At 41.1% G+C, this 12,739-nt stretch overlaps 1 protein-coding gene across 4 annotated transcripts in view; it reads left to right on the forward strand.

The window, feature by feature from the left end:
• Positions 1–12,739, forward strand: part of FBXL20 (F-box and leucine rich repeat protein 20) — a 149,416-nt gene that overhangs the window by 112,227 nt on the left and 24,450 nt on the right. For 2 of the 4 annotated variants that reach the window (XM_010379315.2, XM_010379316.2), the window contains exons 7-8: positions 9,506–9,601; positions 12,220–12,346. In XM_010379315.2, the coding sequence (XP_010377617.1) occupies positions 9,506–9,601; positions 12,220–12,346 (223 nt within the window). The remainder of the gene's footprint in view (positions 1–9,505; positions 9,602–12,219; positions 12,347–12,739) is intronic. The other 2 variants (XM_010379317.2, XM_010379318.2) reach the window with 1 other exon arrangement.

Here is a 12,739-nt window from a genome sequence, read left to right on the forward strand (position 1 = left end):
CAATCCCAGCCCAGCTTCCTGAGTACCTGGGATTACAGGGGGGTGCCACCATGCCCAACCAATTTTTGTATGTTTAGTAGAGACAGGTTTTCACCATATTGGCCAGGCTGGTCAGGAACTTCTGGCCTCAGGGGATCTGCCCGCCTCGGCCTCCCAGAGTGTTGGGATTACAGGTGTGAGCCACCACGCCTGGCCGTAAGTGCATTAACTTTATCACTGCTCTAAAAACAGTATCTTAAAATCATCAGATAACCAGTTGTCAGTATTCACATTTCCACGTTTTAGTGAATTTAAAAATACACTATTTTAAACATAGTATTAGCCTTGAAATACACAAATTTTTTAAATCAAAGAAGCAGCAGGGGACTGTGGCTCACTCCTGTAATCCCAGAACTTTGAGAGGCCGAGGTGGGTGGATTGCTTTAGCCCAACCTCAGCAACATGGCGAAATCCCACCTCTACAAAAAATACAAAAAATTAGCCAGGCATGGTGGTACATGCCTGTAATCCGAGCTACTTGGTAGCCTGAGGTGGGAGGATTGCTTGGGCTTGGGAGCTTAGGAGCCAGAGGTTGTAGTGAGCTGAGATATGTGTCACTGCACTCCAACCTGGGCAACAAAGCAAGACCCTATCTCAAAAAATAATAAAGAAGCAGCCAGGTGTGGTGGCTCACACCTGTAATCCCAGCATATTGGGAGGCTGAGGCAGGAGGACTACTTGAGACCAGGAGTTTGAGCCTAGCCTGGCCAACATGGTGAGACCCTATGTCTTAAAAAAAAAAAATCCAAGTAGACTTCTGCTTCTCACAGTGATAATAACTGCCCTCCTGCTGTAAACAACTAGAAAACTAAACAAAACCTAGAAGACCAGTTTAGGATGTTGTACATGTAGCACAAGACTGAGAAACAAATGAAGTGAGCCATACGATTATCCTCACTTTGTGACTGAGGCATTTTTCAGACAATGCCATATGTAGATTTGGCTGAATAGTAAACTCTTCATGCACAGGATGAGACCCCACACAGGTTGGCAAAGAAGATCTAGTGAGGAAAAAAACAATTACTGGGAAACTATAAGCCAAAGAATTTCCAGCACTTAATAAGGCTGGATGAAGTTCCACCCACCCAAAATGGAGAAAATTCATTGAACACCTGGGACATTCAATAAAGACTCCAGAAAGATTACACTTTGGTAGTAGGGCTAAACTAGACCTGCTCTATTAAATATTTTTATTTATTTATTTATTTTATTTTATTTTAAGAATCAGGCTGGGCACGGTGGCTCATGCCTGTAATTTAGCACTTTGGGAGGCCAAGGTGGGCAGATCACCTGAGGTCAGAAGTTCAAGACCAGCCTGGCCAACATGGTGAAACCCTATCTCTACTAAAAGTACAAAAATTAGCCAGGCGTGGTAGCATGTGCCTGTAATCCCAGCTGCTTGGGAGGCTGAGGCAGAAGAATCGCTCAAACCCAGGAGCTGAGATCATGCCACTGCACTCCAGCCTGAGCGACAGAGCAAGACTCCATCTCAAAAAAAAAAAAAAAAGAAATTGATCCAAAACAAACTTAACTGCCTGCCAAAACATGGCTCAACACTTTTTAAAGGAAGACATCAAAATCCAGACACCCAGCAGTGTGGCATACAGAATATTTGTCACTCAATCAAAAATTATAACAAAGCAATGGGAAAATGTGACCCAAAACCAGAAGAAAAGCCAGTTAATAGAAATAGACCCAGAAGAGGCAGAGGTTGCAGTGAGCCGAGATGGTGCCATTGCACTCCAGCCTGGGCAACAAGCGAAACTCTTGAAAAAAAAAGAAAGGAAGGAAAGAAAGAAACCCAGAAATGACTGAAATAGAACTAAGCAATAAGGAGTTTAAAAATAACAGTTACAAGCCAGGCATGGTGGTATGCGCCTGTAATCCCAGCTATTTGGTAGGCTGAAGCAGGGGGATCACTTGAGACCAGGAGTTAGAGACTGCAGTGCACTGTGATCATGCCTGTTAATAGCTACTGCACTCAAGCCTGGGCCACCTATCAAGACCACATTTCAAAAAGTAAATAAATAAAAAATTCTAAATAACAAGTACAAATATGTGCAAAAATTAAAAAAATAAAATTAAAAGTAAAAGAATGGGAAAATATATACTATTATAAATACTAATTGGGAAGGTTGGAGTGGACATTAATATCAGATGGAGTAAATTTAAGGAAAAAGATTAGATGAAAAAAGGTATTAAATAGTACCCCTGGCTTATAAAACAAGTATGCCAAAAAGCAGTAAAGCTATTGAGGACTTCAGCAACACTATCAATGATGAGCTTGATATAATTGTCATTTATAGATTGCTACACCAAAAAGCATCAGAATAAACATTCTCTTCAAGTACATTTGGAATATTCAATAGGGCAAACCAAATAATGGGCCATAAAACAAAATGTAATACATTTGGAAGGATTAAAATCATATTGGGTATGTTCTGTGGCCTCAACAAAATTAAAGTAGAAATTAATAACAGATACCTGGAAGATTAGAAAATTAAATGACATGCTTCTGAATAACCCATAGTTCAAAGAACTACTTACAAAGAAATTTAGAAAATATCTCCATTGAGTGATAATGAGAATATGTAACTTTTTAAATTTGTGGAATACACCTAAGGTATCGCTTAGAGCAAAATGTATAGCATCAAGTGCTAATTTTAGAAAGGAGAAGTTTGGCCAGCCACAGCGCCTCATGCCTGTAATCCCAGTATTTTGGGAGGCCGACGCAGGCGGAACACTTGAGGTCAGGAGTTTAAGAACAGCCTGGCCAACACAGCAAAAACCCATCTCTACTAAAAATACGAAAAATTAGCCTGGTGTGGTGGTGCCTGTCTGCGGTCCCAGATACTTGGGAGACTGAGGCAGAAGACTTGCTTGAACCCAGGAGGCAGAGGTTGCAGTGAGCTGAGATTGTGCCACTGTACTCTAACCTGGGTGACAGAATGAGACTCCGTCTCAAAAAAGAAAAGTTTTAAAATCAAGGATCTAATCTGCTTAGAGAGCTAGAAAAGAGTCTCTCCTCTCTCCTCCCTCCCTGCCTACCAAAAAGGAAGAAAAAAATAGAGAAAAGTAAATTAAATCCAAAGGAAGGAAGGAAATAATACTGGAAATCCATGAAATAAAAAAATAGGTGGCCCAGCGTGGTGGCTCGCGCCTGTAATCCCAGCATTTTGGGAGGCTGAGGTGGGTGGATCACTAGGTCAGGAGATGGAGAGCATCCTGGCTAACATGGTGAAGCCCCGTCTCTACTAAAAGAAAAAATTAGCCGGGCGAGGTGGCGGGTGCCTGTAGTCCCAGCTACTCCGGAGGCTGAGGCAGGAGAATGGCGTGAACCCAGGAGGCAGAGCTTGCAATGAGCCGAAATCGGCCACTGCACTCCTGCCTGGGTGACAGAGCAAGACTGTGTCTCAAAAAAAAAAAAAAAAAAAGGCACAGAATGGAGAAGATTTATGAAGTAAAAGTTGATTCTTCAAAGTAAAATGAATAAGCTTGATTAACCTTTGTCTAGATTAGTCAAGAAAGAACACAAAGGCTGAGTTCTTTGGCTCATACCTGTAATCCCAACACTTAGGGAAGCTAAAGCAGGAGGGTTGCTTGCACCCAGGAGTTTGAGACCAGCTTGGGCAACATAGTGGGACCCCATCTCTGCAAAAAACAAAAGGTTAGTTGAGCATGATGGCGCACACCCGTGTTCCCATCTACTCAGGAGGCTCAGGTGGGAGGATCGCTTAGGTCGAGGAGGTCAAGGGTATGGTGAACTGTGATCATGCCACTGCACTTCAACCTAGGTGACAGACTGAAGCCCTATCTCAAAAAAAAGTTTATGGACAAATAAGATAGTGTAACTTCTTCAACCTGATCAAGTATATACGTGAAAAAATCTCTTACAACATCATATTTGATGATGAAAGACTTCCTGAGATGAAAGATTCCCTAACATCAGGAACAAGGCAAGGATATCAGGTCTTACCACAGCTGTTCAACATTGTACTGGATGTTGTGCCTAATGCAATTGAGGAAGGATTATAAAAGGCATTCATGTAATGGTATAATTGGTATAATTGGATTCATAGGAAAGTCCATGGAATCTATTACAAAGCTACTAGATTCATTGAGTTCTAGCAAAGTAATGAGATACATGACTACTTTGCAAAACTCAATTCTATTTCTGTATTCTAGCAATCAGCAATTGGAAAATGAAGTTTAAGGTATATCATTTATAGTAATACCCAAAAATATAAAATATGTAAGGATGAACTTAATAAAAATAATGTGTAAGTCATATACGCTGAAAATTATAAAATGATCACTAACAAAAGTTAGAGAAAAGAAAATTTTAAAAAGAAGACTTAAATAAATAAATGGAGAAATAAACATACTTTTTTTTTTTTTTCGAGACTGAGTCTCGCTCTGTTGCCCGTGCTGGAGTGCAGTGGCACATTCTCAGCTAACTGCAAACTCTGCCTCCTGGATTCAAGTAATTCTCGTACCTCAGCTTCCCAAGTAGTTGGGATTACAGGTGCTTGCCACCACACCTGGCTAATTTTTGTTTGTATTTTTAGTAGAGGCAGGATTTCACCGTGTTGGCCAGGCTGGTCTTGAACTCCTGTGCTCAACTGACCCGCCTGCCTCGGCCTCCCAAAGTGCTGGGATTACAGGCGTGAGTCACCACTCCTGACCTCATACATATAGATTTAGAAACTCAATATTGTTTTGGTTTGGGTTTTTTTTGTTTGTTTCTTGAGATAGGGTCTTGCTCTGTTGTCCAGGCTGGAATGCAGTGGTGGCACAACCACAGCTCACTGCACTCTCCATCTCCTGGGCTCCCACCTCAGCCTCCCAAGTAGCTGGGACTACAGGTATGTGCCACCACGCCTAGCTAATTTTTCTATTTTGGGTAGAGAGAAAATTTCACCATGTTACCCAAGGTGGTCTCAAACTCCTGGGCTCAAGCAGTCTGCCTGCCTCAGCCTCCCAAAGTGTTGGGATTACAGGCCTGAGCCTGTTAAGATACTTGTTTTCCTTAAATTGTTCTACAGATACAGTGCAGTTCCAATAAAAAATCCCAATAGGTTTTTTTGTTGAAATTGAAAGGCTGGTTCTAAATTCATGTGCAAATTCAGAGGTTCTAGAATAACAAAATCAATTTTGATAGACTGTGAAGTCTGGGGACTTATACTACCTGATTTGAAGGGTTATTATTACAGGAACGGTCATCAGGACAATGTGCTGGTGGTATAAGCGTAAACGTATCAGTCAGTGGACTAAAATAAAGTGCCTAGAAAGGAGCCCACACATAGACAAGCTATAAAAGAAATAAATGATAAATTGTACCTCATTAAAATTAAAAACTTTTATGCTTCTGCCAGGCACGGTGGCTCACGCCTTTAATCCCAGCACTTTGGGAGGCTGAGGCAGGCAGATCACCAGGTCAGAAGTTTGAGACCATCCTAACACAGTGAAACCCTGTGTCTACTAAAAATACAAAAAATTAGCCAGGCGTTGTGGCACATGCCTCCCAGCTACTCCAGAGGCTGAGGCAGGAGAATCACTTGAATCTGGGAGGCGGAGGTTGCAGTGAGCCGAGATCATACCACTGCACTCCAGCCTGGGCGACAGAGCAAGACTCCGTCTAAAAAATAATAATAAATAAATAAATAAATATGCTTCTGAAGATACTATTAACTTAAAAAAATAAAAATATGAAAGGTCACGTTGCCTGATTGAGGAAAAAAATAAAATAAAATAAAAATAATAAATTGGAAAAGGCCAGGCACCATGACCTACACCTGTAGTCTCAACTATTTGGGAGGCTGAGGCAGGAGGATCACTTAAGCCCAGAAGATCAAATCTAGCCTGACTGGTGTTTCTGGTGAGACTCCAACTCTAATTTAAAAGATAGAAAAGAAAGAAAATGAGGCCGGGCGCGGTGGCTCAAGCCTGTAATCCCAGCACTTTGGGAGGCCGAGACGGGCAGATCACGAGGTCAGGAGTTCGAGACCATCCTGGCAAACACGGTGAAACCTCGTCTCTACTAAAAAATACAAAAACTAGCCAGGCGAGGTGGTGGCGCCTGTAGTCACAGCTACTCGGGAGGCTGAGGCAGGAGAATGGCGTAAACCCGGGAGGCGGAGCTTGCAGTGAGCTGAGATCCGGCCACTGCACTCCAGCCTGGGCGACAGAGCGAGACTCGTCTCAAAAAAAAAAAGAAAAAAAGAAAGAAAATGAAAAGATAGGACACAGACTGGGAGAAAGTATTTGCAGGTCATATATCTAATAACAGTGCTTCTCTAAGAATATGTAGAGAGCTCTTAGAATTAATAATGAGAAGACAATTAAACAAAAAAAATGGGCTGAAGTCTTAGATAGACATTTCACCGAAGACATATGAATGGCAAATAAGAATAAGAAAAGTTATTTACACCGGGTGCAGTGGCTCACCATTCGTGCAGTCCTAGCACTTTGGGAGGCCAAGGCGGGCGGATCATTTGAGGTCAGGAGTTTGAGACCTGCCTGACCAACATAGTGAAACCCTGTCTCTACTAAAACTACAAAAAAAATTAGCTGGGTGTGGTGGTACGTGCCTGTAGTCCCAGCTACTCAGAAGACTGAGGCAGAAGAATCACTTGAACGTGGGAGGCAGAGGTTGCAGTGAGCTGAGATCACGCCACTGAACTCCAGCTCAGGCAACAGAGTGAGTCCTTCTCAAAAAAAAAAAAAAAAAAAAAGCAAAGAAAAAGTTTTCATTACAGAATTATAAAGTAAAACCACAATGCAATTCCACTCCATACACACTAAGATAACTGTATTCAAAAAGAGAGACAATGCCAAGTGTTGGCAAGGATTTGGAAAAACTGGGACCCTCATGAATTTCTGGTGGGAATGTAAAATGGTATGGCCAATTTGGGAAACAGTTTGGCAGTTTTCTTCAAAGTCAAACATAACTTTGCCATAGGATCTAGCAATTACATTCCTAAGACTCTATTCAAAAGAAATGAAAACAAGCCGGGTGTGGTGGCTCATGCTTGTAATCCCAGCACTCTGGAAGGCCAAGGCAAGAGGATCACTTGAGGCCAAAAGTTTGAGACCAGCCTGGGCATCATAGTTAGACCCTGTCTCTACAAAAAAAATTTTTAATTAGGTGTGATGGCACGTATCTGTAGTCCTTGCTATTCAGGAGGCTGAGGTAGGAGATAGCTTGAGCCCAGGAGTTGGAGGTTACATTGAGTTATGGTAGTGCCACTGCATTCCTACCAGGGTGACAGGGTGAGACCTTGTCTGTAACAAAAAAAGAAAAAAAGAAGTGAAAACATTGGCCCACGCAAAGACCTAGAAGACATATCAGCCAAAGAGAATGTGTGACTCTTGTTTAGATCCTAATTTGAACGAATCAACTTGTCAAAAACATTTATGGTATAATTGGAGAAAAGTTAACACATTTCAGCATCAGATGATATTAAGAAATTAAAGTATTTACCTATTAGAAATAGATACCAAGGCCAGGCACGGTGGCTTATGCCTGTAATTCCAGCACTTTGGGAGGCCGAGGCGGATGGATCACAAGGTCAGAAGTTCAAGACCAGCCTGGCCAACATGGCGAAAACCCGTCTCTACTAAAAATACAAAAATTAGCTGGGCATGGTGGCGGGCACCTGTAATCCCAGCTACTTGGGATGCTGAGGCAGGAGAGTTGCTTGAACCCAGGAGGCGGAGGTTGCAGTGAGCCAAGATCGTGCCATTGCACTCCAGCCTGAGCGATAAGAACAAGACTCTGTCTCAAAAAAATATATATATATATAGATAGATACTGAAATATTTACAGGTAAAATAGTATGTTTGGAATTGGCTTTAAAATCCTGGAATAAAAAAGGGGGGAAGAAGAGATGGCATAATTTTTTTTTTTTTTTTTTTTTTTTTTTGAGACAGAGTTTTGCTCTTGTTGCCTAGGCTGGAGTGCAATGGTGCAATCTTGGCTCTCTGTAACCTCCGCCTCCTGGGCTCAAGCCATTCTCCTGCCTCAGCCTTCCCAGTAGCTGGGATTACAGGCATGTGCCACCATGCTCAGCTAATTTTGTATTTTTAGTAGAGACGGGGTTTCACAATGTTGGTCAGGCTGGTCTAGAACTCCTGACTTCAGGCGATCCACCCACCTCAGCCTCCCAAGAAATAAAAATATTTAATAGTAGAATACTGATAAATGTTGGGCCAGGCGCAGTGGCTCACACTTGTAATCCCAGCAGTTTGGGAGGCTGAGGCGGGTGGATCACTTGAGGCCCAGAGTTGGAGACCAGCCTGGCTAATATGGCAAAACCCCATCTCTACTAAAAATATGAAAAATTAGCTGGGTGTGGTGGTGTGGGTCTGTGGTCCCAGCTACTTGGAAGGCTGAGGCATGAGAATCGCTTGAACCTGGAGGTGGAGGTTGCAGTGGGCCTAGATTGCACCACTGCTCTCCAGCCTGGGCAACAGAGCAAGATTGTCTCAAAAAGAAAAATAGTATTTATAAATGTTGAAGTTTACTGATGGTACATGTGGGTGATCTGTGTTATTTACTCTTATTTGTATTTGAAGTTTTTCATGATCTGTTAAAAATTAAAATGAGGGCCGGGCGCGGTGGCTCAAGCCTGTAATCCCAGCACTTTGGGAAGCTGAGACGGGTGAAGCTAACACCCATCAAGCCTGTAATCCCAGCACTTTGGGAAGCTAACACGGTGAAACCCCGTCTCTACTAAAAAATACGAAAAACTAGCCAGGCAAGGTGGCGGGTCCCAGCTGCTCGGGAGGCTGAGGCAGGAGAATGGCATAAACCCAGGAGGCAGAGCTTGCAGTGAGCTGAGATCCGGCCACTGCACTCCAGCCTGGGTGACAGAGCGAGACTCCATCTCAAAAAAAAAAAAAAAAAAAATTAAAATGAGAACTTGACTGCCAGAGAAAAGTCTTTAATACATAAACTTACTTTTTTCAGCCCAATATCAGTCCATCATCCATCTTTTGTATACTTTGCAAAAATCCATTTCCTACATTACTGTTATGCAAAAGGTTATCTTGAGTAGGGATTTAAGTGAAAAAACATGCAGAGTTTTTCTTCTTCGTGTTTGACTATGTGCTAGTAGATAGCCATTAGCTTCTGGTGTTTCTAGATTTGCAAAATGCATATAGATCTCTTAGAAATCACATAAGTATCATGTTGTCAATTGCTGGTAACATCTTAAAATGTGAATCAAACATCATCTTCCCCTCATGCAAATTCTCATATGCAGCACAGCCTTTTTTCTTTGTGAATGGTATCTGTCTCTTCCTCAATGTGAAGGGTCCTAAGATATATAACTGCTTTTTTAGGGGTATGAAACTTTTACAGTTCTTATATATACACATATGTTTAATGAGAACAGTGTCTGATATACCAAGGATGTGTACTTGTCTTGTTTATTCATTATTTTCTCCTTTTTCCATTTTTCAGTACATGTACTAGCCTTAGCAAGTTCTGTTCCAAACTCAGGCACCTTGACTTGGCTTCCTGTACATCAATAACAAACATGTCTCTAAAAGCTCTGAGGTAAATTTCTTACAATAAGCATGTCCATTAATCAGAAAAAATACATACTTTAAAAAAAAACTAATATAAAGTTGGAATTGAAGGCAACTCTGTTTTATGGATATATTCTGTAGTTCAGAATAGATATTTTGTTTTACCACTTGCCCAGATTACAGTTATGGGACATACTAAAGTGAAATGACTAGAGGTAACTAGGATTTCTGAACTAGGGTAGTACAGTTTATACATAAACAATTAGATTTTTATGAAGTCTTATTTTCAAAAAGAAAATAAGGCCGGACACGGAGGCTCATGTCTATAATCCCAGCACTTTGGGAGGCCGAGGCGGGCAGATCACGAGGTCAAGAGATTGAGACCATCCTGGCCAACATGGTGAAACCCCGTCTCTACTAAAAATAGAAACATTAGCTGGGTGTGGTGGCATGCGCCTGTAGTCCCAGCTACTCAGGAGGCAGAGGTTGCAGTAAGCTTAAATTGCGCCATTGCACTCCAGTCTGGTGACAGAGTGAGACTCCGTCTCAAAAAAACAAAAAAAGGGCACGTGTTATTATAGCTTAGTGCTTAAAACAGGTATCTGGAGCCAGATTATTAACCAGGTACTTTAAGCAAACATAACCTTTCTGAGCTTTTTCTTATCACCTCATAACATTTTAAGGTTTAGCAAGGTATTAGGCGACACCATATAAAGTTTTGCTAGTATTTGACAGTTTTCATATTATAAGAATGACAGCTACGTGTGGCTCAACCTAATGTATATAAAGTGCTTTAAAAAGGGTCCCTGAGGCCCTGGGCGTGGTGGGTCACACCTGTAATCCCAGCTCTTTGGGAGCCCAGGGTAGGAGGATCACTTGAGCTCAGGAGTTCTAGACCAGCCTGCGCAACATAGGGAAACCCTGTCTCTACTAAAAAAATAAGAAAATTCGCCAGGCGTGGTGGCATAGCCCTGTAGTCCCAGCTGCTCAGGGTCTGAGATGGGAGGATCACTTGAGCCTGGCAGGTTGAGGCTGCAGTGAGCTGTAATTGTGCCACTGCACTCTAGGCTGGGCAACAGAACGAGACCTCATCTCAAGAAAAAAGAAATACAAATTTAGTTAAGTAGAGTATAAATAATCTAAAATGTGGCTCCTTTTAGACCTTCTTTGTGAATATTGAACACGTACCTAAGACGGTTTGCTATGTAGGCTAATAAGCTTGATAATATAACAACTTTTATCATTTACAAAATATTTTCACATAAATGATCTTATTTATTTAAAAGCTTTGTGAAGTAGAGTGGATGGGCATTTTACAGCTAAGAAAATCTAGAAAGTTGTTGACTGCCAGGTACTGTAATGCAACCATGAGATGTAACTGAGTAAGATATTGCTGCCCTTAAGTTGTTCACAGTCAACTGTTACTGTGGAATAAATGCTATGATAGGAATGAGTACATCAGTTCTGGGAAAACATAGAGGTATGGGGCTAATCTTAGACTAAGAAAGGTTCAGACAGGCTTCCTAAAGTCACCTTCCTGAAGTTAAACTATTAATATTGGAGAATGAACTTGAACCGGGATATCATGGCTTTATCTTCTGGGTCTTTTCGGCAGGCAGGAATATTTCAAACAATTTATGGAGTGTTTTCCGAAGAATATTATAGAAAACTTGGAATTCATCCATAATCCAAATATGAAGCTAAACTGTTAAGAGTAGATGGAATCAACGATGAAACTAGTATTTTGAAGGCAGAGATTGGACATAAGATATCCTAAATTCAGCCTACAAAAGCAGTACTCTAGAAACATCTCAAGGAGATACACAGGGCCTTTGTAATTTTTTAAAATAAAAGTTTAAAAGCCTTCATTACTACTTTGGTACTGTGAGTTGAATATCCCTATTTCAAAAATCCAAAATGCAGCTGGGTGCTACTTGAGGGACTGAGGTGGGAGGATCACTTGAGCCGTGGAGGTCACAGATATAGTGAGCCCTGATGGCGCCACTGCACTCCAGCCTGGGTGACAGAGCTAGAGACCCTGTCTCAAAAAAAAAATAAAAATCTCAAGTGCTTCAAAATCCCAAACTTTTTGAGTATCGATGTGACCCTCAAAAGAAATGCTCATTAGGGCACTTCAGATTTTCAGATATGGGATATTCAACTATGTAAGTATAATGCAAATACTGCAAAATTAGACATCTGAAACACTTCTGGTACCAAGCATTTAAGATAAGGGATACTCAACTGGTAATAGCATTGCTCGATGGAGAATCTGGTTTTGAATCTGAGCTCTTTATTAATTACTCTGTAAGCTAGAATAAATCACTTAATTTCCATTTTCTGTCTAGAGAGCTTTGAGATATGTGATAAGCACAAAAGGAATATAAATCAGAAAAACATTATAATGCCTTGTGTTTGTTGGTTAAGCTGGATTTTAGATGATCCTACTAATGATATAGTCCCATGTGAATACCACATTGATAAATCAGCTTTTTTTCTAAATATACATTAGGTAAATATGTTTTTTCTTGTGGGAAAAAAATGGGAATGTTTCCATTCCTTTACTAAACAGCCAGTAAATTGAGACGTTGGTGTTTTTGGAATTGGATTTAGTGATATGTTTCTCTTATTTTGTTTTATCCTTAGTGAGGGATGCCCACTGTTGGAGCAGTTGAACATTTCCTGGTGTGACCAAGTAACCAAGGATGGCATTCAAGCACTAGTGAGGGGCTGTGGGGGTCTCAAGGCCTTATTCTTAAAAGGCTGCACACAGGTAATACTCCCTGTAGGGCTCGTGAAATTCAGAAGAATCATGAATGAATCATGAGTTCTTTATAGGCAGCCCCAAAATGTTTGTCTGGGGGGGAAGGTTAGTTGTGTGTATTATTGACCAAAGACAAATGCTTACCAAAGATTAAAGTGTTTTTCTTAGGATAAAAGAATGAGAAGAATTAACATCCAACCAAAAATAAACTTGAGGAGGAGGGAGACAAGGTGGAAAGATAAGATTATATTAAAGATACACCATGGTCAAGAAGAGTTTCGTGCAGTTTAATTTGTGCTGAGAAGAAAACTTGGCATGTTGTCACTGCCTGATACTTTGAACTAGATAGGCAAAGAAGGCAATTTCCACTTGTTTTTTAACTACCAGTGTTTCTTAAATATG

The sequence above is a fragment of the Rhinopithecus roxellana genome, chromosome 19 (genome assembly GCF_007565055.1).
Source record: "Rhinopithecus roxellana isolate Shanxi Qingling chromosome 19, ASM756505v1, whole genome shotgun sequence".
Lineage (NCBI taxonomy): Eukaryota > Metazoa > Chordata > Mammalia > Primates > Cercopithecidae > Rhinopithecus > Rhinopithecus roxellana.